The sequence below is a fragment of the Thunnus albacares genome, chromosome 24 (assembly GCF_914725855.1).
Source record: "Thunnus albacares chromosome 24, fThuAlb1.1, whole genome shotgun sequence".
In the NCBI taxonomy this organism is placed as follows: domain Eukaryota; kingdom Metazoa; phylum Chordata; class Actinopteri; order Scombriformes; family Scombridae; genus Thunnus; species Thunnus albacares.
Window position 1 is genome coordinate 8,535,052 of NC_058129.1, and position 27,638 is coordinate 8,562,689.

Here is a 27,638-nt window from a genome sequence, read left to right on the forward strand (position 1 = left end):
TTCCTCATTAACCTCTCTGCAAATCAATGAGGCCTAATTTATTATCATCACCTTTTATCATCATTAAGCTAACTCTTTGAGTCTTTTTTAAGTAGTTTTGCAGTTATATGTTTGTCTAAAGCACATGTGGATTTGGGGTTGTTGGTTGGAAAATAAAGTTGCATTACATGGAAAAGACAGTAGGCTATATAACTTATATTCAGTGATGAATCAGTGTTGAATTCACTGTCTTCCCCTACAGACTGATGAAGCAGAAATAACCTTTAGAAAGCAAGTAATTTTCCTCAGATTATACAAATTTTGATTGCATCCCTGCTGAGCTTTCTTCTCTTTGATACTTTTGTGGATTTTTTTTTAATGCTCTGGACTCAGGCATTTCCCCTGAACTTTCTGGACCCCAGCTGGGACCAGACAATTACCCCCAGCCTTGTCACTAAAAGCTGGAGCCCGTGTGGCACTTCCTGTTGGGCCCTGAGGAAGATCGCCTCCCGCCTTGTCGACTCCCACTGCAGCACAAAGGAAATCATTATCCTGTAATTATGGATGGTTAAGAAGAAGATTGGCCATCTCTCTAATCTGCATAATAGCATAATGTGTCATTGGACTCTGTAAGCCTAAACTACTGATGTAGGCGAGGATGTATACTCTGTGTAATTTCATGACTTTAAGATTGACAAAGAAAAACACAAAATCGGGGAGGAAAATGTCACCACTAATATGTACGCCTGAAATTTAACATACTTTTTTACCTGCTTGTTTTTTCATGTCTCAGCGTCACATCATTACAGTTTAAAAGAAACATCTGGAAGGCATTATGAATCATCGCTGCTCAATGTGGGTGGCATTTCTGAGAACTAAATTATCTTCATCCTTTTGCCACCCTAGGTTGCACATAAAAGTTTGTTTAAATTATGGCATATTTGATCCAATTTTCAAACTTCAAAAGAACATTCATATTTAAAAGACCTTGGAATCTATTACAGCCAAAAGCATACTTCATTCAGTCTGTGCAATAGATGCTGTAGATGGTTCCAGGAAAATATCAATTATCCTTACACACATATAGTATGTATAATTTATGATCAAATGAAATCATATTAGGAAAATCCACTTCAATGGTCATTTCTACATTATTTCTCCAGTTAGGACAACTTCTTTACTGAGTATTTAGAACATATTGTTGTCTGAGGGCTATTAATTTTACATTAAACGGATATGTAGTCATAATTTCTCCAAAGTTAGAGCCAAATTCAATTGTTGGATGGTGAACATTTATGGTTGCTGATGTTCGTGGGCTACACCGGGGGCCTTTCCAGAAGTATAATCTAGCCCTATAATTATCAGTTTCATGACTGTGGTTAAGTCAATGCAGGTCGGCACAAGCAGCTTTTTCAAAAGTATTCCCAGCACAGAGGGGAGTGTGTGTGGAGATGGTGGTCCTTAAATGTTGCTGGACAACAATAATATGCCTTAAATGACACTAGTTTAGCCAAAAACACCATGCACTCCTCCCTTCCACTATGGTGCCCTATCATGTCATTTTCTGTTAGTGTGGGGTAATGTTCCTCCCCTTCCCTGTACAATTGTCTGTAATACCTGGCTCCATATTTTTTATGAGCCACACTGAACACATTAATTAAGGAATATGCAGCATACAAGCAGAAAACTGAAACAGTTAAGGTCTTAAAGCTACAGTTTGACATTACAGGACCTATAAATTATGTGGTAAATCAGGGTGCTGCCTATTCCTACACATATTTTCAATTAAATTAGAACCAACCCTGGGGCAGCAGCCCTCTTTTCCCAGTTGCTAATCCAGCCTTGAGTGATCCTTCTCTAACTTTTTCTTCTCATGGTGCCCCCCAGCCGGAAGAGACAGGAAGAATCCTCTATGCTATATGAAAATGAACTCTCTTAATCATATCAAGTGTGTTTCTTTGCTCTTATGTGTGAGGGGTTTTGACATGATAACCGTGTGTTGCAGAAATATTAATGGGATGAAGTTTTCAAATTATTCCAACTCTGACATAATGGCTCCAGGACAGATTTAAACCCAAAAAGAAAGTAGGACGGTTCGTGTTGTTCGGTGTCTGAAAATCGTGAGTCGTGTGGAAGAGGGGTCGCCTTGGGTCATTACAGTCTGCTTCCTCTTTAGAGGTCGTGATGTTGACGGCGGCATGTGAAGCAGCGGAGGAAAGCGGCAGGTTGACGGGCACGCGGGGCGGCCAGCCCGCGCACGAGTGTGAGCGTGCACGCAAACACATGCACACGCGTTTTTCTTTCTGTGTCAAGTTAGACATAAGGAGGATGAGTGCGTAAAACATGCGCTTCTGCCTTCAAAATCATTAAATATAACTATGACTAATACTACTTCACATATTATCAGAAGTATTAGGGGCGCTGTGACCACCTGTACATACAACTATTGTTACTATGTCAACCAAGAATTATTTTTGTATAATTCACCGTCAAGCCATGATAAATAGGGTAAGGAATGCAGTAAACATTTGCAAATGTTTTGGAAAACAAAAACAGAGTCTGTGTGCGCAATCAAATGGATAATGTGAAATATTATTTAATGATTTTACATAAATGAATATTTGAAATATATTCCCCAAAGAGAGGGATTCATTTAACTGTGGCGCTTATTCTGTAATTTAGGGAAAACTGTTGACAAACTGGTGACAACTTGAAAAAAAATCCTGAATAAATGATTGGAGAAACATGGTGAATGCAGATGCTTCAAGGGCGTGACATAATGAGTATGAAAAATTATGTGAATCACTTGCTTTATGGCCTTCACAGTCACCAGATCTCGAAATTAACACCCATGGGACCAAAGCAAGGAAAAGGGAGCATCTGGGGGCAATGCCTGACAATTGAGTGCTTTTTACTTGAATTTGCCACACATCTGTAACTGGGGACCTACTGTGAGTCGTTGCCTGAATTATTTGCTACATTTGGAAAATATGAAATAATACAATTTAGCATCAATAAAGACAAATATTACTGAAAAACAGACGTTGCATGAATTGAGCATGTCCAGTTCCCATCTTTGTTTGGATTAGGAAACAATGGAAACAATTTTATTCTGCAAAGGATGGAATATTTTTCATCCAGCTGGTTAGAAGAGGCTTTGAGGATTCTGGGGTTGTTGTTAAACGACCTTCTGGTATTTATTCTTATTTTTATTCTTGTTATTATACAAAGAGAACACATGTTACAAATAAGCAATGATCAAAAATGAACTCTTAAACAGATTTTTTACTTTGGGGGCCTCTGCGTTATTCCAAAACCATACATTCTGTCAATTAAAGTGCTATTTTGAAAACGTCGACCAGAAGTGTTTTCATATTGTTGCTGACTTCATACCTCTCTCTCTCTCTCTCTCTCTCTCTCTCTCTCTCTCTCTCTCTCTCTCTCTCTCTCTCTCTCTCTCTCTCTCTCTCTCTCTCCTCAGTGTAAACCCAGCAGGGTAATTTGAGCAGACGGGGGATGGGAGGGGAATAAAAACCTCAGCAGTCAGTCGGAGGTGTGGGAACAGGACGGAGCGGCGACTGAAAAGACGCGCACACGTGGAGGAACAAACCGAGCTTCACTTTTGAGGAAGAAACATTGAAACAAGCCGAAGTCACAACGAGCGGTTCGCTGCTCTCTTTGAGGGAAAGGAGGAGGGAGGGATACAACAATGATCCTGGAGGAGCCAAATAGGTGACTGCTGCTGCAAGCCCAGGCTTTTTTTTTTTTTTTGTTATTTTCTGTCACTGATTAAGAACATAGGAGCAGTCCGGAAAGTGGGCGCAGAGGGAGAGAAAGAAGGGTCATGGAAAACCCCTGGAGGAGGAGGAGGAGGACGCAGGCGGTGAGATGGAAATTGTTGAGGAACTCGCTGCTGCTTTGTTTATTCACTGGTGAGTTTTTGTTTTAATTATTTTGCATGGACTTTTTTCGCTTCTCTCAGCAGCTCCATGCACATAATTTACCTGTACGTTCTCTTTAATGGCATTTCTCTCTGTTTTATTACTAATGTGACTCCATCAAGCTCAGAAAACTGCTGAAAAAAGTGTTGATAATCTATAGAAAGTCAGTGATATGCATAAATTTATTCAGACCTCAATTTGGGAACCACTAGTCTGGATGCGTTACACTCCAAATAAAGCACAGACCAAACATGAAAGCTGCTGGAAAACTTTTCATCTGTGTCAAGTCTGCAGTTGGCAACAGTGCTGTGAAGGGGGGGCAGGGGAGAGGACTAGGTGGTGGTGGTGGTGGTGGTGTGTGTGAAAAGGGGTGGGGTGGGGTGGGGGTGAAGGACATGGTGCCATTGTCTCCCAGCGTGTGGAGAGACAGGAGCCAGGACCTCAAAGGACCACCCAGAAAGAGCACGCCAGAAGTCTGCTGATGGGACCTCCTGGAGGCTTTTACATGGAAATATCACAGCATTTATATTAAAACATACATTTTTAAGTTTTAATGGGTGTTTCTTAAAGGAAACACCCATTAAAAGTTTTGTATGAAAAGAAAAGCATGTTATCTCTCTCTAAAAGGTCCTGGCACTGTGAATTTAGGTTTCTGCAGGAAAAAACGTGTCCATATGTTGTTTAATATTCTGCAAGTTCTTTGTGAAAAGTCCCTTCCTGCAGTAATAAAAAGGCAGCGCTCTGCTCTTTTTTTTTTTTTCCTACCTGTATGTGAACCTATGCCTGGAAATGTGCATATGCCTTCAGGCACACATCATTTGAGTGTGAGTGATTGCTGAGAGAAAGCAGATCCTCAGCACACACATATGCACAGAGCTTGTTTTCTTTACAGCGTCCTTCATTTGGGCTCCAGATTGTGAAAGACTCCAACCTTCGGCGCGGCGGCGAAAAACACAAATATTGCAGCTCATGAAGGGGAAAAGCCTTCAGATGGAGGGAAAAAAAAGGGGTCGTGTCGTGGCAGCAGGTTGAGACGAGTACACAGAGGCACAGCTGTGTGTACAATGCTTTTGAATATGGAGGCTTTGGCTGAGCAGAGAGGGTGGGGGTAATGAGCCACATTAATCACAAACACAAAAGTAATAGATTCTGCAAATGCCGTGTCTGCTTGTAGCAGGAATAAGCATGTTAGATGCAAAACGATCACGCTGGATCATGCGTCATGAGTTGCACAAGTGGTAGATGTTAGCTATTAAATCAGATTAATTTGACCCCCACGCAAACACACGGCAGTCACGCTGTATCCCACTCTAAAGACCTCCCACTCAAGATGTAATTAATTCAGTTGTTGGATCACTGTGACTACTTCAGTTTTCACACTTTCTGTGTCTGGGGACAGTTTTCAAAGTAACCTCAAAAAACCTCCAACTCCTGACCAGCTCTCCATATTGGTATTAAAGGGGCAATCCAGCAAATTTGGTAATACACTTTCTTAAGGTAGAGGAACTCATAGGGAATTGATTTTTAAAAAGAGTGGGCAAAATGTCAGCAGCATAGGCTGAGATATCCTGACTTTTAGTCTCTAGTATGGGTCAAACTCCTACACTGCCCATAAATCTGATAATCTGACAACATCAGCATTATTTTCTCAGACTTGACAAAACTCCTCCAGAGCAACAGAAGACATTATACAGCTGTTTTCACTTGCTTTGTACTTCCAATGAATAATTAACAAAACTGATTTGTTGACCCTGTAAAGCTCTTTGATTTGGAATCAGTCTTTATATTTAAGACAATTGTCAAATGATGTGAATGCGCAAATCAATCACTACCCAAATGAAATCACTATTTTCCTGACTCAAGGTGACCAAGTTTCACCCAAATCCCTTTGGATATTTGATGCATCCTCCTGAAAGACTAACTAACTAAAAAAAAAGCTATTATACCATTAAGCTTGTAAAAGCAACACAATCTGGCAACTAAACACAGTCCAAACTTATGGAAATGTTGCTTTTTAGGCTTTTTCCTAGATTTGTCTTGTCAGATCCAGCCAGCTTGCAGCCTACAGTGTTTGATTCAGTTAGTCGGTGAGGTGGGCTGATTTGCTTCTTCAGCCACCCCTGCCATGGAAAAATAAATTAAGCATGTCTCCTATTAACTCGGTTAAATGCTGCATAGCAATTGCATGGCAACGGCTGCCTGTTGCCATGTTGTGTCTGTATTATATATTATATGTAATCGGAGAGCACCCATTTGAACTCATTCGTATTCGTTGTTTTAGAAAAACTATGACGAGATCACTTCAGGCCTGTTGCTAGCCCTGCTGGAAAGAGTTGGGAGGATTCAGAAAGCTTCCTGTGACTGCGGTTGCATTTTGGCTCCTGATTTAACTGATATTAAAAATCTTACATGTGGCAATACAGAGTAGTAGAGGTGGCTGGGTTTATTGGAACAAAACCCAAGGTCTCTGTTTGAGTTCACTACAGAGATCCTTTTAAATTTTCTTTTCCCCAGAAGCTCCACAGGTATTGATTGCTTTCTAAAACAGATAAGTGCTCCTTCAGTCCTCTGAACTCATAATAAATCGACTGTCTTGGTGCTTTTAAATGTCTTTGAAGGTATAAATAGAGGCTGCTGGTTGAGGTTGTGTGCTTTGAGGTTAGCTCATGAAAAGGTTTCCTTATAGCGTTCAAGTAATTTTTAATTGAGGGAAAAGTTTAAAAAGTTTCCAAGATAACAAGACCTGACTTAATAGTTTCTTTGAAGTGCGTCTTTTACTTTAAGTGGTCACTTACGACAGTGTCATAGATTTTTCTTTCTCATAATTTGCTTCGTTATAACCTTTTTAAAAGACTCTTGAAATCCTTTATCTTAAAGTATAAAATTACCTACCAGCACTTAAAGAATTGCTATAAACTTTTGGCTCCTCACAATGTGACATCCCTCTTAATAGTGTGTGCATGTGTGTTGCAGGAGGCAGTGAGGCCCAGTGTGAAGGCTGTATAGAGTATTGCTGCGATGGATCACCACCTTTCTGCTGCTCCTACTACGCTTACGTGGGAGACGTCCTCTCGTAAGTTAACACACAGACACAACAAGAAACTTGAGACCACATAGATACACTTGAAACTTTTTTGTTGGAGAAAACTGGTCCTGTAGTGTTTTTGAAAATGCTTGGCACATGATTATCACAGAGTAAAACTTATATAAATATGGCAGAACCAAATACACCTATATTTGGGTTTAATGTCCAACTTTTTTGAGTCTAAATATAGCCGATCACATAAAAACAGGTGTTGTTATCGCCAACTTTCTGCTGTTGGACGCTTTTTGTGAAGTTTTGATGCAGCTGCCCAGGAATTAAGTTGTTTGTAAAAATCTATTCAGCCACACTTCTTACCAAATAGTTTTGTTTTTGTCCACCGCCATTGAACTGAGAAAGAAGAGCTCTGATTGTAGTTCTGCTTGTGAATGTTTTAAATTTTTAGGGAAATGACCAAATAGTTCAGAGAAATTGTAGACATGGAAACAGCATTTTTAGATCCATCTTGACAGCTATGGGTTTGGGTGCAGTTCTGGTACTGGCAGTAAAGGGAGGCTGAATCCGACAATTTTTGTTACTTTACACAACCAATAATCCAACGTTCACACCAACTTGGCGTTGTGAATGGCCAGGCTGCGGAGGAGTGAAAGTAAACAGGATTTGAACTTCTCTCTCAAGCGCTTTTTTTTAAATTCATTGCACAACTATTTTTGTTTTCCAGGACAGACTTTCTGAAAATATGCGCTGTTATCCCCCATAGTTAAACAATATCTCTGTATGACTGTTGGCTTTTCACTCCAAACTTGAGTGTGGCCAATCAGAATGTCTATAAGCACTTTTTTTTTTTTTTGCACTTCGTACAAACCGATTCTTTTCTAGCATAACCCAGCCCTGAGATTCAAATGAACGAAAACAGCTAATGCAGACGCCAGCTGTCTTTTAACATGCCAGAAGACTCTTCAGAGGATCTGACCTTTGACCTCTGCCTGATTTATTCAGCACAACTGCTTTAACACTTTCACCTAGTTCTCAGACTCCTGTTTCCTTTTTAAGAAGATTTTGTGTTTTCATTTGTGTATTTGTAGGGTCTCTTGTCGCGAAATTGTATATTTGCATTTTTATTCTCAATACAAAACCTTGAATGACAGTCAGAATTTGCTGCTCTTGAACACAAACAGGGCTAAATGTGACATGCTGACTAATGCTGACTATGAAGACGTAACAAACCTGTTAGAGTGATTTTTCTGTTTTTATATTGCCAATTCACAGACTCCTCTGCAGTGAACACACCACACACACCAATGCACACGCACTCCTTCACACAGTCACGCACACATCGCACAGCTGATCTACATCAGATGCTGCAGTCCATCTCCATGGCAGCAATTTAGAAGTATTAGTCACTACCAGCTGCCCCCTCTCACACTTAACTGGATGGCTCATAGTATCTGTGTGTGTGTATGTGTGTGTGTGTTCCAGGGGCACTGCCATCTCCGGTATCGTTTTCGGCGTGGTGTTTCTCATGGGGGCGGTGGCAGCCTTGTTCCTGTGCGTGTGTATGTGCATGAAGAATGGTCGGGGTGCCCGGGTCGGCGTGTTCAGCACCTCATACATCAACACTGTGACCCAGGGCTACCCAGGTGGGTCTACACACACACACACACACACATACACACAAAGGAACAAAACAATTGCATATTACAGATTTATTGAGCATTACGTTATCATTTATCAATATTACTTAAGCTCAAGTTATAACTTTTAAACCTTTTTTCATTAAGTATTTCTCATTAGAAATTGGTAGCAACGTATTTACACACACACACACTTTAAAGGATACACTCCAGCCAAAAGAAACCCTCCCTTATTGATGTATTAAGTGAAACCTCATCTCCTCTCCTCAGGCAACAAGAAATGAAAAGAAAACGCAGATGTAAAAAAAAAATGAATTGGCGTAATACAGTATGTTAAGGGGTCCACCTTGGCCTTGAGCACCATTTCTGACTAGTAGCACAAAGAGAGAGCTGTTTCCTTTCAGAATATAAAGGATTCCCACCATCTCCGGTTAACCCTGAGCTCTGTTCAGACACTTTTGATACATAACTACCCTTTGAAAAGCTCATAAATATGCCTCATTTCCCTGCTTTTTACCTCCTACTTTAGCAATTTTTTTTTCCTGTTACACTCTGTTCCCGCTCAAACAACGACAACGTTTCTACATTGTACTTGCAGGTACATTGTCTGCACATCAGAGATGAGAGAGAAATGTACACTGTGACACTCTCCAACCCTACTGGAATACTGTTTCTTTTTCTGGGGCTCATCATTTATTTATCACGTCTCATTCTCCTCAGTGTATCGCCTTCATGCTACACTGGACTCTTCGCTCTGCCCTGCAGCTCATGATCATATTTCATAAACATGACGCTCAAACACACAAAGCGGTGCAATATGAGTGGATATGTATGTAGCTGCAGTGATATGAATTATTTTCTCTATCCTGACACTCTTGGGTATGAGATTCTGTTGTCCTATTTTTTTTTCCACTGCCACAAAGAAGACTTACTCGACATATATGTGTGATTTATAATTTACTTGGTGATCGGTGCTTATATTATTCACTAGTTTTATTTAATTAACAGTGCCTTAGAGGTATAAATTATTGATTAAGTCACATTTTTCTCATCTTGCAAAACCTCTTGTCTGAGCATTCACAGCAGTTTCAGATCAGCACTTGGCCTATTTAAAATTAAATCTCCTACTAGAACACTCTTATTACACTGTGTGCTATAAAATAATGGTGTAATAAATGTGAGGTTGTGCTGATGTAACCCTTCGGTTTGGAGCGAGGCTTGACTAACTCCATTCATCTTTTCTTTCATCTCTGCTGCTTTGATGTTTCAGTGAATAATGTAAGTCCCCCCTGGTGAGGCCCATGTATTGTGGTCAACAGAGCTACTTTTTTGACCTTCTTCAGTTGTTAGTCCAAGTCCCTTTCTCTAGAGAGTGCAGCTCTCGGTTCAGCCACTAGAGGACGGAACTGTCCCATCAAACTCATTGTTAAAATGGGGGCAGGTATCCTGAGTTTAAGAGGGCATCATTTACCTTTTAAACATGCAAAAAACATGTCAAGTTTGTCATTATTATGTTATAAATACATGTGTTTGACCAATCTGGTGAATTTATGTTGCTTTATTTCTCATTTGTACTCCAGGTCCTCCACCTCCATACACCTACGACTACGAGATGTACCCTCCTTCCCTGCACCCCCCGCCTTACACTCCGACTCAGCCTCGGCCGGCCAACTACTCCCCCCCTCCTCCTTACCCTGGCTACACACGCAAATGAATCTGTGTTGCACGGATCATCCGCTGGCCAGCTTAAAGGACGGTCTCATGGCCTGATTTTCCAGACCTGGTGGCTGGACACCTCAGGCCTCTAGAGCAGCACTGCAGCTGTTGGGGTTAAAGACTGAGGCTTTCAGGGGCCCACAAAAATGTTCATATTTAACAAAAAAAAAAAAAAAAAAAAAGTGGCCCGGTGCAATATTGTTAAGCAGGCCAGAATTCCTAGCTATGCTCTTGCAAGATGTAAATGTAACTGCATTTATGCTGCTCAGAAGCCAAGTCTGGACCAAGTGGTGAGGAAATAAATAATAAGATGTGGGTCAGGACGCTGAAGAACTCCCTAATATGTCCACGTTTGGATAGACTTAACTTGCCTGCGGCTGGTACTTTTTTTTTCCTGCTAATAACCAATATCTTTATCCGTCCCCGGCTGTGCACATCAAAGGCACCGTGCCGCTTTGATAAAGGTGAAGACCACTTTTGTCAGCACGGAGGGGAAGGCTCACATCACTGGAGGAGGGAAGTCTTTCCAGGATACAATGAAGACTCTGCTTTTATGGAAAGTTGCCTTTTTTCACCCCATTTTTTTTTTTTTATAACTTGATTTATTTGATATGACTGAGGTTGGAGTTGAGGATGAAAGCTGTTTTAAACAAGTCAGGTCTGGACCTGTCATGTGTAGACACAAAGACTTGAACATAATGCATAATAATGCTGACCTGAACGGCACGGGAAACTTGAAAGGACTGGGTTGTTGGTAATGAGCTGGCTTTTATTGCCTTACTTGAAACAATGTGAGGGTGAAAACTGAACTTGGGTCACATTACGTTCAGATGAGTGGATTCTCTTTGAAACTGAAAAATGTTAATCTTGAATCATAATTGTGAAGCATTCATTGTGTGAATTGCAAGCAGCAGGCTATACGTTTTTTAAGCAAAAGTGAAATGACCTCACTGTGCTGTAACTGATTCATGCGATGGATGACCTGTGAATGATGGAAGGGATATAACCATTAATGTGTCAGGTAAATGATTTTAAGTGCTTTTTCCTTGCTGTTTCAGTGGCTGTGTTGTAAATTAAAGATGTGATTAAAAAGTGACTTTTTTTAAAAGTATGAACATAAATGTTTAAAGTCTATTTTATTTATATGAATTGTCAACAATGTGCGCGAATGTGTTTTGTGCATAATAACAGGAATGCATGTGTGGCAGAGAGATAGTGAGTGTTTGTGTGCATGTCTGTCATAGGCTACTTTTGGGGGCAAATTTCAAATTTAAGATAAGTTAATTGGGGATGGCTTGCCCAATTGGGGACAAAAGTCGTGTCCCTAATTGGGAAAAAGCTGATTTTTGGTTCAGTGGTTAAGGTTAGGGTTAGGGTAAGTCTCCAAGAAATGAATGTAAGTCTATGTAGTGTCCCCAAAAGTGACCATGACCTGATGTGTGTGTCTGTGTGTGTGTGTGTGTGTGGTCCAGATATTCCTCATGTTGTGAGGATGTACATTTATTTACACAGTCATGTTGTGGGAACTCGCCTACCTTATGGGGACAAAAAGCAAGTCACCTTAATGTAAATCATTAATTTTAGAGTCAAGACTTGGTTTAAAATTAACGTTAGTTTAAGATTATGTTAAGGTTAGGCATGTGGTAATAGTTAATGTTAGGATAAGTCTTCATGGAAATGAAGTCAATGTAATGTCCTCTGAAGTGATGGAAACATGACTGTGTGTGTGTGTGTGTGTGTGTGTGTGTGTGTGTGTGTGTGTGTGTGTGTGTGTGTGTGTGTGTGTGTGTGTGTGTTAATCCCACTCCGCTGTGGTCAGGTGATCCGGCGCTGAGCAGCTGTGCAGCCTCGGTTTCGCTCACCATCAGACAACGGGAGTCACCGGCGCTGAACGCACTCAGTTTCTCACCCGACACAAACGTTGAACCGCCCGGTGAAACGCTGCCTTTAGGAGCGTTGTGTCAGCGCAGCGACATGGGGGACCGAGTAGCTTTACTGCTGCTAGCTGTAGCGGCGTCGGCTCTGGCTGCCGAGGTAAGGAAAATCCGTTTTTTTGAGCGAGAATTTGTAGTATTTTCCACCATATTGTTGCTGTCATCTGCGTCAAGCTAGCTCGAGTTAGCTACAACAAGACCGGAAGCTGAGCCGTTGCGTCTTCAGAGTTGAGACTTAAATTGTATTTGGGAAACGTCTTGTTGGCCCATAAACGGAATACCAGAAGTGTTATATTGATTAAATATTTCCTCTCGTTTTAACTATCACGTCTTATCTTTACAAACTGTCGCTAATGAAACAGTACATAGCAGCTAGTTTGCTTGTGCTTCTACATTGCAGGTTGTAACAGGAAATGTCTCTTTAAAGTCTGGCTAGCTTGACAGTGATTGGGAAAACTCGATTTTTCTAAACCAGAGACGACTAACGGTGTAATATAACATAATGTAACAAGCAGGGGTAAATTGTATTCGCATTTAAGACTTCCTTTGTATCTTACCTCCCCGAAAAGCAAGGGATATAGACAAAAAGACGTATTTAATTGATGTATTCTCTCAGGCAAAGTCTCCCTCTCAGCCTGTGGTAACTGATTTATTGAGACTATGTGACAATAGAGAGAATATCCGACACCCAAGATGTAAAGCTGCACCCATAATATTTCCCTTTTCTTTGTGTAAAACAGAGGAGTAACTTGCCTTTTTCCCTCTAATTCAAAATGTTATACAACTTGCATAACACATTATTTACCCTTTACAATACTGCGTGGTTGGTTGTGAACGCTGCTGCTATAAAACCACATTAGGACTAATTGAATCTTGTTAAATTCATTACAGTGAATAAATGAAAAGTCTCAGTTTTCATATCCCGAGGGCTAATTTTATGGGAGTGGGCGTGTTTGGGGATGAAAATAAGCTCAACAAGGTTTTTTTTTTGTTCTGTCAACGATGAAGACTCGATGCCAGATTTCTATTTATACAAACCAAATTAACCCGTGAAAATAACAGTATCGGAAAAAGCAGCAGCAGCAACACTGCCACATATTTCAGTCAGATGGGAGAGAATAGAGAAGTAAGATGGCGGCGGTGCACTGCAGCATTTATCGAGGGTCGGGAAACTGGGAAGCCAACAGGAGCTTTGGCTATCATTGTTGCCTTTCAGGTCCTTTTTTCTCTAGTCCACAGTTGAGTTTTGTTTGATAATAGTTACTTTCTACATATGTGTTATTCCTTATGTATGTCTGTGATGGACACATAAATCACTACCCGTCCATTTTTCAAGCGTCTTCGCCAAGAATGTCGCTTTGTGGAAAATACACTGCAAAAAATATCTACAGTCAGTGACCACTTTATAAGGTACACCTGTACAATCTAATGCAGTGGTTTTCAAACTTTTTCGCGTCAAGGATCCCTAAACTGACACAAATTAGACCACGTGTGCCCCATTTGATAAGAATTTCTCCCAGGGTCCCCCATCTGATAAGATTTTAGATGTTTTATTGTAGAAATTGTATGAAACCCATGACCAACACAGTCACACATTCTGTCATTGTGTTACTTATGGATGGAGTTATAGTGAAAATAAATTATTCCCTTTTTGCTGGGGACCCCCCTGGAACTCCCTCAAGGACCCCTGGGGGTTCCCAGACCCCACTGTGAGAACTGATTTAATGCAATCTAATACAACTGTTGTGCCATAAAGTCTACTTTTATGATGCCTGTACTGTTCTGTTTTTGTTGACACATATGTGCTAACTCAGTTATGCTTTTAGCACTGAGGTCATAGCTGGTGATGGAGCTGTAATGGACTGCATTGTATTGAGATGGTTGTTATATTCAAACCCCCTCATGTATGTAAATGTAGTCGAGTACAACACCACCTTGAACTGTTACATCATTAATGAGCATTATTGAATTTACACGTTTCCAACAATGTCAGTAAAAACTGAACACCCTGTGAAGGTTGAATTTATGGCAGGACTGTTGTATAGAATTGCAACAGATTGTGCAGGTGTATCTAATAACGTGGCCACTGAGTGTATTTTTAATATCATTTACTTGATCTTGTACTAGTGACTCACTCAAATGTTAAAATGAAACGTGCAAACATGTTAAAATGTTGGTCAATAATAGAATTTTCCTCATACTCTCACAAATGCTTTACTTCCCCCTTTTTAAGCACATTATTAACTAACACTTGGGTTTCCCCAACTGGTAAATTTCCACCGTTTTGTAATGAGTGATCTGAAATCAAGATGTGAATCGAGTGAAGTCGGACATTATTTGCAGTGTGGCCTTGTTGTGAGGGAAATTACACATTCATGTAACCACCAGTAGCCTCATTGTTTCAGATAAGACCTGCAATAGTGTTTAAGGAGCAGCTGCAGTTGAATGTTTTCTGTGGGATCTTTGGTACTAGCAATGAAAGCCTATATTGGTGATAAATATATTACCTGTAATGGACTGATTGTGCCCAACAATGGCTGTTAAACTCTCTTGCTCGCCATTTCTGGTCAGCTTTTTCTTTTTTCTTTTTCCTGCACATAGCCTATAATCAGTGTGCTTGGAATGAATAGTTTGGCCTGCTCATCAAGCAAAGCAGTTGCTTTGTTCATAATCCTTTGCTTAAATGTTACTTAAGACAATCTTTACCCTTTGAGTCCTGTATTTACATTATAAACATCAAAGGCAGAAGCGATAAAATGCAGTTGGAAGAAGTTGTTTAAGATTTCAGGAGTAATCTTAGCAAGATTAAACCTCACTCAAAAATGAGATATAGCAAGTTTTTGATCTTGTTAGGGCTTGTTAATAACCCCACACAAACACACACATACATACACACACACACCTCTAAACACACAGCTCAAGGAAGCTGCTTTTCCTGACGGGCCCGCCCTGTACACGGAGGCCGCGGTGTGGAGCGTGGGAGTTGGATGCCAGCCTTTGTGTATCTGAAAATCCTTGGGAAATGGCTGTTGGATGGGTGCAGGCAGTCTGTTTGTGTGCATACTGCAGTCTTTCAGCCCGGGGCGGACCAGCCTTCTCCCCTTATTAGTGAGCCTTAATGCCATTATGCCTGTTGGCACTGCCAGGGTTTCTTTCTGGCACCTTCTCGGCTGCTCACGCTGCAGTTTCAATCCTTTGAAGGAGAAATGCACCCAACACTAATATGTCTCCTCTTGCTTTCTATTTTCTTATTTTACTTTTTTTATTGTACCCATTTTTGACTCCTTCGCCTTTATGCTCCCACTTTTAGTGAGTAATTTACATTTTCCAGAATGCCTTTTGACAACTCCCATAGAGAGGGTGTGAACTTTGTGTTTAACCCCGGAGCTTTCAGTATGAGTGTAGATAGAAAAGCAAAAGTGGAGTGAGAGTTTTTACAGTAATAAACCTCGTCATCAAAACTCAGCATGTTTTATGGCTGCACTTAATTAAGGTCAGCTGAGGCTAATGCCAGTGGATAAATATGTTTCACAATCTCAGGATGTTTTTTTCTGGTTGTTGAACTGAATAGTTAACAGAGAAGCTTATGCTCTAAATCTGAGACACCAAAGCCTGTCTAGATCATTAAAATATTTTTTTAGGCCAAAATACTGCGGCTCCAGCTTCTTAAATATGAATACTTTCTGGTTTTCATTGTGTTCTATGATAGGGAATTGAATATCTTTGGGTTTTGGAGTGTTGGTCAGACAAAACAAGATGTCGCTTATTGATGTCGATTATGAAAATAATAGTTAGATGCACCCATTGTCACATTATCGACGTTTGGCCATTTATCTGTGCAAGTACTGTAGTGCTGAAATGATAGGTTGACTGATTGATAAGTGGTTTGACAAAAAAAAAAACAATTTTGATACTGAGAATTTAGAATTTGTTTAATTTCTTTATTTTAAATTGAATATCGTTGGGCTTTGGATTGTTTGTTGGATAAAACAAGCAATTTGAAGAAGTCAGAACATTTTTTTTTGCAACTTTATTCACCAAACAATTCATGCAGCCCAAGAATTAAGAAAAATATGCAACAGACATGTAAAGTACGTTGTGAGAAAGTGTTTTCGGGTTTGTTCTTCCCAGTCATCTTGAATATTAAGTTTGAAATACTCTCTCTGTGCCTGTCTTTCCTCATCTCAGTTAACAGTGGATATTGTGTTATGATATAGTAGCGCTGGATGTCCTCTTCATAATGAGACATAAGAGGAGTTTGTCTCCTGCACTTCCTGGTTTTCGTCTTTTCTTTCTCCCCCCTCTCTCTCATTTTCTTTTTTTTTTTTTTTTTTAATCCCTCACGCCCAACCAGCGGTGCAAAGAGTCGACCATAAAAATTCCTTCAAACAGTGCACATTCTCCATCTTGGTTGTGTCAACAACAACAATGACACTGCAGCGCTCCCAATTAATGTTCCCCCTGCATCCCCCTCTCTCTGTCCTGGAGAAAAGAATTCCTGACCTTTTGATACTGTTGTTTCTGTTGTCATGGTTCCTGGAAACGGGGATGTGCTCGCTGTCTTTTGGAGCTGCCAGTCCAACACATCTCTTCTGTCCACCTAATGAGACATCAGACAACCAGGTTTCCCTGGTAGTCATGTAAATTAGCTGTTCATGTCAAACACTGATATTGAGGTTTTACCTGCACCTTGTTTTTTGCCCCTTCTGAGTCTCACCTGTCTTTTTTGTCTCTTTTTGACAGCCCTGAGCCTTCTTTGTGTGTTCATAACACTATTTTTCCTGTTTAAAGGTAGCATCCTCCCCCTGCAAAAGCATGGTAGGAATCTTAGCACTGCTAATTTCAGTGGTAATAGGCCAGCGCTAATCTCAAAGGCCTGCTTTGTGCAATGCAACCTGACCTCTGAATGAGACACTGTAGATAAATGCCAGAAGGTTTGATTAGATCCAACAAGCATCTAATAGGATCAGAATAACTTTGAGAACCTCAACCTGTTGACTGAAGAGAACATCCAGATCTACGGTGAAGGTCTGGATGGGGACGTTTCTTAGTTTGTGTACCTGGAAATGCTGGCCACTGAGCAGGGCTCGCAGGTGCATCAGCAGCTGTTTTGAGAAGTGCGTTTTGCCAGTGTGAGGATCAGATCAAGAGCCCAGTTCTCAGGCTGTCATGAAGAGCAAACCAATGCCAGACAGATCCAGTGTCACCTAGTTGTAAATGATGGCTTTTACATGGGTTTCTGTTGAGTTGAGCTGGTCTGGTCACAGTAATAAAACTAAGACAAAATGTGAATAATACATCTTGTGTAAAGAATATTAGGGCTCCTTTCCCTCTGGCTCACCACCACTTCTTTATTTGTTGCTCATAATTAGCTGTGATAGGTCAAACATGTAAACTACCCTTGCTTTATTGTCTTCAAGGCACATGGCATTCTCCCTCCAACTTCTTTATACGAGAGCGAATCTCGCACTAGGCAGCGCCATTCATCACCAGCGGACCGTTATTTCCATCTGTAAATATCAGCAGTGCGCCATGAAGACACACTCTTCATTTCGCTGCTGCTGAGTAAGCAGCTGTTGGTACAGAATCTGAATAATGAGGCGAGAAACAAGTCGCCCCGAGTCCGACCTGCGCAATTACTCAGCAACAGCGAAGAGCACGTTGGCGAGGAAGCTGCACACACACTAAAGCTCCATCTGAAGCATGTTCCTGCAATCTCGTGTCAAGGCATCGATGTTGCACCGCTTTTATGGTCACATATCTCCAACACAAGTGCCATGTGTCACAGTCAAGGCTGCGGTGTGTTGTATATGCCCAATAGTGTGTGTGTGTGACTGACTCGTGACAATAACACAGAGGCTAATACAATCAAGTTTTAATCATGGATCTGTGTATGCTCACACCCATGTGACTAACGGCGCTGCGATCAGTACTTGATAATGCAGTATATCATGTATGTGTTCGTCGTCACACCTCATGACTCAGACCCGCCTGGCACTTGGAGGTAGTTGACTAGATGCAGCCAATCCAGCTGGTTGGCCTGTCAGATCTGAGACTGGAGTTGTGTAACGAACCAAAGAAACATCACCTCACCTCAGAGCTCTCAGTTATAAGAGAGAGAGAGGTCCTGCCCACACCTTTTTGCCTGGCAGCGTTTTGACATTCATTTTGGGCTGAGTGCAATTTATGGTGTAATACGAAATAGCTCCACAAATTCAGTCAGAGTAGCGATACTGCAAACAGCCCATTTGGCACGTCAGTCCTAAAGAAGCATGCAGTAAAATGGGTTAAAATGCATCCTGGTAGCTAGTTGCATATCATATAATCTCAACCATCCCAGTTTCAATTCCAGCCGGGAGATGTTTATCATCCCACCTTTCTCTCCGTGTATCAGCTTTCAATAAAAAAGGCTGAAGTCGTTCTAATACTAAATGTTTGCTCAGTCTAGACATGTACCAGATGCTTTTGATGTTCCTGGCCAAAAGGTTGAAAAAGCTTTAGAAAGTAAAATAAAAACTTAAACTAGCCAGCAAACACAACAGTTAGTAAGAGAAGTATGTATTGAAATGTTAGTAGATTAAATATTTGCTCCGTTTTTACTCTATGAGCTGAATTTAAAGTTAGAAGAAGATTCAACTTTTATCCAATGTAAAATTCTTTATTTCATGTCAGCAGTTTAATATGACAAACACGAGAACATAAGATGTTCCCAAATGCAATCTTTTCATCATAACCACTACGAACCACTTCTTCCAAATGAACCATAAAAGTATTTCCTGGAATGGAGATGGAGTGTCTGTGCCCTCTTTTTTTTTTCCCCTCCTCTACCAGTCCTCTTCATTCTCATATTTTTATTTCCAGCAGAGCCCCAGACACTTTTCAACATGTCTTTTTTTCATTAAATGGATGGGCATTAAGAAACCGCTTTGCCCCAGTACATCTTTGATTGCTGCAGAGGTTGCTGACTCATTATTTTAAAGATGGGAAATCTTTTGAGAAAGTTTCTTGTTAATGATGAAGTTGTGTCGTTCGCCTGCCTCTCTAAATCCGCACACTCGGACTAACACATGAAAATACCCATGAGGGTCCTTGTTTTTGAAGGTTATATTCCTCCACTTACAGAAATGATCTCATCCTCTCTTCCTCTCATTTCGCTCTTCCCATGTCTCCACTCACAGTCTTGGGTGTTCAGGGTTGCCATAGCGCTGGAGTCTTCCCCAGGTGCCTGGTACTTGGACTATAATTAGGCTGCTTGTGTGTTATTCCTTCTTCTCACCCATTCCTCCCTTTCTCGCTGCTTTTTAGCGTTTTTCTCTAGAGCAGTTTCTCACCCGTGCATATTTTTCTGAAAGGCTGTGTCATACAGACGGTATGTTACTGAATTTCAGCTTGAGATTCACAGTTCAGAGGGCTTATTAAACCAGTTACCTCTTCTAGTCGTCCATCAATTGTAGATGACAAGTCCACTCTGGAGGCCAAGTGTGAAATTGGAACACTTGTTTGAAATGCCAAGTTCTTTGTGTGTGTGTGTGTGTGTGCGTGGGTGCAAATGAGAGAGGGGTGAGATGTAGATGTGCGTCAGAAAGTGGATGGATATTCTTGACGGTGTCCTTCTATTTCTGGATTCTGCTTCCTGTTTGGTCTCCATGATAGGGGCGGACTTCCTGTGTTTGTTCAGCCAGCAAGAGTGATGCAAAGCTGGGCAAGTGTGTGTGCGTGTGCGATAGGAAGCTATTGTGTTGAAAATCCCTCATGTTTGAAGTGACAGTATGCTCTGTAGGAAAACCCCCAAGTCAATTAAATTTCCATTTGGGATTTGAGAAATAGAGTTTTCTCATCTTGTTAAACAGATATTATAATAATATTGTATTATATGTATTTTATTATAATTTCAATGTATTAATTTTAGAATTTATGATTTAAAAAAGGACAAAGTGGAAAAGTAAAGTATAAATTAGTTATATTTTTGCACTGGTGATTGTTTTCCTTTTGGAAATACTGACTGTGTTCCCGGTTTACCTGTCGTCCCCGGTGCTCTTAACCACTGTTGATGATTCCAGGATGTACACACCCACCTGCACCCCAGGGCCCTGATTCACAGACAACACCCAGTAACAACACTGATGGAGGATTACTTCAACTCACAATCAGCTGTGAAATATTTTTTTATAGTTATAAATATAGTTGTGAGGCTTTTGGTTGTTTTGATTTTGTTTTCAATATTTTTTAAATGAAATCCTGTCTGGTTTTCTAAGGACAGAAAAGTGTTGCACTTAGCTTCAGAGCTTCACAGTTTGTGATATGTGAAATTGAAACTAATAAGCACGTTAGAAAAAAATATGTAAAAGACGGTTATGCATTTTATGTTTTTCCAGCATGTGTTTCTGACTCAGAGGAGTTGTGAAAAACATGTTTTGGTGGATTCTTGATGGCCAACAAGTCATCAGGGTTATAATTGGAGAGGGAAGAGTGAGTGTAGGGTTGATATACCAAGAGGCCAACATGATGAGTACTGTAGGGTTTTTTTAGGGGGGTTTGTGACATGGTGCATTGAGGAAAAACTAACATTACGTGATGCTAAAAGGATGCAGTCAAACAGTAGGATTTTAATGAGGTATTTATGTGTTCAAGGTAGGGAAAGATTTAGAAATGGTCATTGGAAATTATGTTTTCTTTCACACATTAATTACTTCATTATTGATACTTTTCTCCACATATATCATGTAAAGGCTGTGACTGAATCATGGACAGCTGTGGAATTTTACATCAGCACCATGCGGACACCTTTTTCATAAACGCAGTTATTTAATGACCTAAAATATAGATGTATCGTTGAGCTGTAGGCAAAAACAGCCCCTATTAAAATATTTATGGGCGAGATTGCAAACAGATTTGCATAATTTCTGATCTGAGTAGCCACAGTTCAGGAGTGTATCCTCAGTTTGTGTGTGTGTGTGTATCGAGCTCCATCTGTGTATGCTGGCGGCCCACTGCCGGGTGACTCCCAGGTGGATACCAGTGAGGTCAGAGCCAGTTTAACAGTCCAAATGAACCGACTATTACACTGTTCATTTTATGCACACGGAAACACCTGCATGCACGCCAAGCCTGATGCAGGCACACACACACACACACACACACTGCTTCCTTACAAAAGCAAACTGACCTGATGATGAAATTCCTTCTCCCCGGTGACTTGGATAATGGTGTTGCCTTCAGGTTGCCACAGCGATGACAGAGGGAGGTTATAACAGGCCGTTCCCCAGCGTTGAGTTCAGGCTCTGTATCCATGGTGATTATAACTAAGGCAACCAAGAGTCCCTCCATCACGTCTAGACAAATTAAGTGGGCAGAAGTCAGAACTATTTTTCTTACACACTTCTAATCAGATTTTAAACAGATTTGTCTGAGATGCTAATTCCCGTGCAACCCCCCGAGACAAAGCTTAATCGCATTGAATATGAATGAAGATAATTCTTCAAACAAACTTAAATTCTCCTCACAGACTCAATGAAAACTTTTGAAGATGCAGACTGCTGGAGAGAGCTCTGGAAAAAAAAGACATGATATCCACATGAAGAGAACATATCAGGAATTGCAGATGTGCATGTGGTTGATCCCAGATGTGAGAAAAAATCTTCAACATAAGCATATTTGAAAAGTGCTCGAGCTGGGTCTTGATTGGAGGAAACATTTCATTGTGTCAGCTTGACATTAGAAGCAAATAAGTCAGGAGATCAATATTTAACCCAGACTGACTTCGATTGATTTTTTAAACAATGCCTGAATGAAAATAATGCGATTCAGTCTGCGTTTCTCCAGGTGCTGGGGTTTCATCATAACCTGATTCACCTCACTTTACCCTTCTCTAAAACGTTGGCAGCACTGCTTAGAGGATGAGCCAGGCAATCAATCCCACCTCACACCCAGTTTTTTTTCTCTGTCACATCCCTGTTTTGCCCCCAGGTTTTTTCTTTTTTTTTTTTTTTTTGGATAAAGGCCTTCTGCCTGGTTTTACGTCTGCTCTGTAATTGAACTTAGGGCTGGCAGGGAGTGTGAAGGGAAGGGAAGAGGGTCTGGCTTCCCTGTAATCAGTGAAACACATCAGGCGCAGATAGAATTACACACACACACACACCAGAGTGGGATAGCCTTGCACACACACTTAAAGCCCGGTCAAAGATGATCTGATGGGTTTAAGTAACAGCAAGGCCTGTCGCTTACCAAGGTGATTATAGAGTGTGTGTGTGTACTGGGTGCACGTTCCTCGTGCTGTGCGCGAGAGCATTGAGTATCTCTGTCACCTCGCCAGTCTTATCTAATTCAGCCGTCACATATCCTCCCAAGCTAAGAAAAACAAATTCCCACAGTGATGCATCTTTTAAACAACCCCACAGACAGCCGAGCTTCTGCTCGATTCCGCCGCAATTGATTGATTAATGACCATAAGAAAAGCAATATAAGTTTATTGTATCTCATAACACATTATCTCACTCATAAATGTTTAAAGCCTACCAAGGATAACACAATTAAGTCCTTATTTGCAATGTGTTAGACGGCCACATGCAAGAGATTCCTTTTCTTTATTTTCTACGCAGTGATTGTGTATCTGAGCCATTGTAAACCATGTCTAACACTCACCAGTTGACATTATCTTGTGTGTGTGTATGTGTGTGTGTGTGTGGTACAGTATGTCCCAGCCTGGACAAGAAAGCCATGTCTTGTCTGGTAATAGCTTGTTTGGACGTAGAAAAAAAATGCCTACATGTGTGTCAGAGTGTGTGTGTGTGTATGTGTGTGTGTGTGTGTAAAGCTCCTGCGACACATCTTACTCTCCAGGGAGTCTCCCCCCTGGGATGAGAGCTGATCTAAAACACCCTCCCTTCCATCCCCCCCCCCACCACCTTCACCCATCTCCCCCTGGCAGGCCTGGGCCACTCAGATAAGACTGTACAATTAATAGCACCGCAGGACCAGCACCCACGGGGACACTTCAAAGATTGCATATGTGTGTGGGTGTGTATGCTTAGCGTGCACTGGAATACATTAAAATGCTCCTCAGCCTCTGTCTGAGTGAGAATATACACGGCGTATGTGAGTAAGAATGGATTTATGTGCAGTTCGTGTGCATGTGATGCAATATTTCTTTTTCTGACAACCCTCATCTACATGTAATGGATAATAAACCGTCTCCTTCTTTTTTTTTCTTCTGTTTTTTAGTGTTGCTGATCACATCTGTGAATGCACCAGCCATAAGTGGGTTCGCTCATGCATATCAGCACGTTTTATGAAAGTCCCTTTTTACACAATGATATTCAGATGGGAATGGTTAGGCAATTTACATAAAGGGGATGAAGAGTTATGATTTCGGAAAAAATCCCACACAAAAAGGAGTCACAGGAGAGCTCATCAATTGAGGAGGGGCATAAAGCCAAATATCAGACTATAAGAGTTTTTTTTCTGGCTTTGTTTGTTTGTTTGAAATTATCCTTTAAGGCAGAAGCTATAAATATCAGAAACACGATGATGAAGCAAAGATCACGTTGCATGTGTCTAAGGTTTGCCTGGATGTGATTTGGGTCATGGTTTCCAGCTGTGGAAACAGGTCACCTGTCTGAGATGGGAACTGTGATTTGAATTACGGTGTAACAAAAATCTCACACACACACACATTTACACACGTGTGTGCGGATGGTCCATGTGAGCTGCCGCAGTGAGATTGTCATCCTCATCATAAACCTCCTTGGGTTAGCAAAACCACTTTATCAAATTGGAGCAGCAAATAATCTCACTTTAATCGCTTTACTACTACAAACTTGTATGTTATTGCATTACATTATTAAATTGTTGTTTGTTTTTTAGTGTTTTTATTTCTTTCATCTAACTCCTGTGCTGTAAAATGAATTCCATTTCATCCTCAAATTATTACGGTGATGTTGGACCATTTTTATAGATCATAAACCCAACATCGCATGCTAGGCTTCAACAACTTGGACATTGGACTATGTGCAACTTAATTTTGTGGTTCCATGTGGGTCAGCAGGCCCAGTAAGCTTAGTCTATATTTTCTTTCCATGACTGACTTGACTTTGCACACAACACTGCCTGATTTCTGCCAATCATTCACAAACATTTTGATGGATCATTGCTTTAATTGCATCTCTTGTAATTTCTGTTAGAAGTAGCATGCCTAGCAATATGTGACCGGTGTTTTCTGCTGACTTTAATTGATCTATCTTCTTGGGGTCAATCTCATATCACATCAGCCTCCTTTCCCCTGGCTTATTCCCTGTTGTTACGGTGATGGCTATCATGCCAGATTGAGACCAAAGGGGGATATTTCTCCTGACCAGGCTGCTGTCCTAATCCTCAGTACCCAGATTAATGCTCCCTCCCCTCCCTTCCCTGCAGGATGACCGGCTGGCAGACTGGCTGGACTGTGAATCAGAACTAAGATAGGATAAAGACAGAAAATAACAGCGAAGGAGAGTAGTCTGGTGTCTCTTCTATAACATTTGTCTAACACTATGCTGCTGATGTGTCAGTCTGGCTTTCTTTCATTCTATCTGTTGCCCGCTCAGTGTAGATTCTAGCTTTGCGGCGTTGTCAGAGAGAAGTCTGCAAAATGCAGATTGTGTAAAGTGCCTTATTTCTCTACTCATTGGAAGATGTGATGTAGAGAAGTGTAGTGATTATTTCTGTACGCAGGCCAACAATAGGTTCTGTGAATTTGTCAGGTATGGTCAGGATCTTTCAAAATTGTGACGTAACTGACATTGAACTACACTGACAGAAGACACAGACAGCCTTTCTCTCTAAACTACCTCTTTCTGACGCTGGGATTTCTCATCTTTTCTCTGTTAAACCCTGATTTTGTCCAGCCTCCCTCTCCGTCTATGGCCCTCCATGCCCACATGCTTTCTGTTTTACAGAGTGCTTGACCTTCTGCTCGAGCCCGAAGGCTTATTGTCCAATTCATCTGTCCTCCAATCTCTCCCCGTCTCTCGCCATTGTGGTTATTGTCCTTTCTCTTACTTTCTCCTCCCGCTCCTGCCTTCGCCATCATCCTGGGACTCTGATTTATAAGCTTCCAACGAAGGCTTGGCCTACCCCCACTCGTCCTCCTCCTCCTTCAGCAGAAGACAGAGCGGTGAAGTGATAGCAGTAGATCGGTTGAGAGGCAGAAAAGTAAAGAGGGAGCGATTGGCAGGGTTGTGATTTGCCAGCCAAAAGAGGATGACAAAGAATTTGAATGTCAGCGAGCAGTTGGCACAGATTTGCCTACCTGTGCCTCAAGCAAAGGGGAAGTTGGTTTATCTCTTCGATTAAGGGACAGGGAGGGGCCAGAGGGTGGACAGATAAGGTCAAAATGAAAACCAGACACTGAGAAAGTGAGCTAATTAAAAGATAGCACATGCAAACTACTTTTTAAAGATTATTTGAAAACTTTTCAGCTCTCAGTTTTGCCCTGAGTTTTACTATTAATGAGCAAGATGGGATTTGATCTATCCCCCGTTAGCGCTGCTCACTCACAGATGGTAGTGTGGGAATCGAGCAACAGTCCCCTAAATAACCCTGTGTGGTGCAGATGGTTCGGTGTCAAGACTGATGGTCAACAGTGTTAAGTTGCCATGTGTTGGAGCTGAGGATGGCTGGGGGCAGGAAAGGATTTTACACAAATCTGTGTGTCTGTGTGTGTGTGTGTGTGGGATTTACTGATTTCCGTGATACTACAGCTCGCAGCCTGTTGTGTCGGCCTGTGAAGGCTGTGAACTTTGTAGGCGCATATTTGACCCGTGGAAGAGTAACCTGATCTGTGTGTGTGTGTGTAAGCGTGTGCTGTTTTTACCCCCATTTGACTGCAGTAAAAATGGTTGAACCTCCAAGAACTCATTACTCCTCCTCCTCCTCCTTACCGCCTCCTTTATTCATAAAGAAGCAGAAATCATGTGACTCTTAGAATTATCCTTTATGGAGGTTAATCGCCACAAACGACAGTCAAATGTTAAAGTGAGTGATAATGATTTAGTTCAGAGTTAATGTGATACAGGTATCCCCAGTAGATAATTTGCTCCAGTGCTCCATGACCAGTACCTAATGATTGTAGCATAAATCAAATTATACTCATAGTAGGGTTCAATCCGCAATGTCTTTTAAAGTATAATTTAATGAGTAATTAAAGCTTGCATACAAACTCGTACACACCGTTTAAAGATAGATAGTAGATAAGTATTAGGTAGGTCAGTTATTACCCAAAATGCAGCATGACGTCTACTTGCCAGGTTTAATAGCTTAGGTGTAAATCTAGAAGTTAAGGATAGTGTCAGAAGTACCTGCAGAGTATAATAATGCAATCCAACACAACAGTCCTGTAATAATTCTGTGTTTGTGAATCTTATTAATATTTTGCTCCCCTCACACCCTAGAACAACCCCCACCGTTTCATATTAGGTGCACCTGGAAAATATAATCCAAAACACCCTGTCAAAAAAAATGCCTGATGTGATTTCATATGCCACAGCCTCATAACGGAACATTATGAGCTTCAGCTTTCGCTGTGCAATAGCAATGGATTGTGATGAATTGTACAGGTGTTGACATTTTTGCATTCACCTCGTGTGTACGTGTAGTTGGAAAGCTTTCTGTTTGGCTTAGACAGACCTCTCAGGACAGAATCAGGTGAAAACAGACAAGGTACTAACAGTTCTACAGAGCGCCATCTTCTTCCTCTGCCAAGTGTGTAAATACAGTCAATGTGTGTAAATGGATATAATGAAAGCAGATTGAGTTCATCTCAACCAGATACATGGCCACTAAATTGATCCAAAGATTTCAGTTTTCAGCTTCAAATTTAATTCAAACTGATGGCCCCCGACAGCTCATATTGGAAGAGGACTTTTTGCCTCTGGCTGCTTGGAGAGAATCAAGTCTGGAGGAAAGAAATATGCTATCCATCTCACAAAACAACATTTGTTTGCCTGCCAGGGCCTTCAAAACCATTAACAAGATTAGGGAGCGCACAATGGCAACAGTCCCTCTCCTCCCTCCCTCTGTCTCCTTCTCTTTTTTCCCCAGTATTCCCCCCCATTTTGTTCTAGCTCATTTGCCAGTACAATGCAGACATTCAGTGGTTTGTCTGCACCTCCTCTCCTAAGGGAACGTCAACACAAAACCTCCTTATGCAGGCAGACAGCAATGGCATACGCACAAAAACACACACGCAAAGGCACAAATCAACACACAGGAGCATAAATTAACACAAAAATTAATACATTCATGCCAAAGGCAGAATTTCACTTTCACACACACACACACACACACATTTGTTCACACACACTCCCCTTGCCTGCAACCAACCTGCTGTTGTACTCACTATGTGCTGCACTAACAG

The 27,638-nt window shown here is 41.1% G+C and overlaps 2 protein-coding genes across 3 annotated transcripts in view; both read left to right on the top strand.

Annotated features, from left to right (window-relative positions):
• Positions 1–3,474: 3,474 nt before the first annotated feature.
• On the top strand, positions 3,475–11,434 carry cyyr1 (cysteine/tyrosine-rich 1). The gene is made up of 4 exons (XM_044345416.1): positions 3,475–3,911; positions 6,894–6,993; positions 8,443–8,603; positions 10,178–11,434. Exons 1-4 carry the CDS (start codon positions 3,824–3,826, stop codon positions 10,309–10,311), a joined length of 483 nt encoding a protein of 160 aa, XP_044201351.1. The 5' UTR covers positions 3,475–3,823; the 3' UTR covers positions 10,312–11,434.
• Positions 11,435–12,122: 688 nt separating this feature from the next.
• appa (amyloid beta (A4) precursor protein a) overlaps positions 12,123–27,638 on the top strand; it is a 37,407-nt gene continuing 21,891 nt past the window's right edge. The window contains exon 1 of one of the 2 annotated variants that reach the window (XM_044344853.1): positions 12,123–12,347. In XM_044344853.1, the coding sequence (XP_044200788.1) occupies positions 12,288–12,347 (60 nt within the window). In that variant the 5' untranslated portion in view covers positions 12,123–12,287. The remainder of the gene's footprint in view (positions 12,348–27,638) is intronic. The other variant, XM_044344852.1, reaches the window with a different exon arrangement.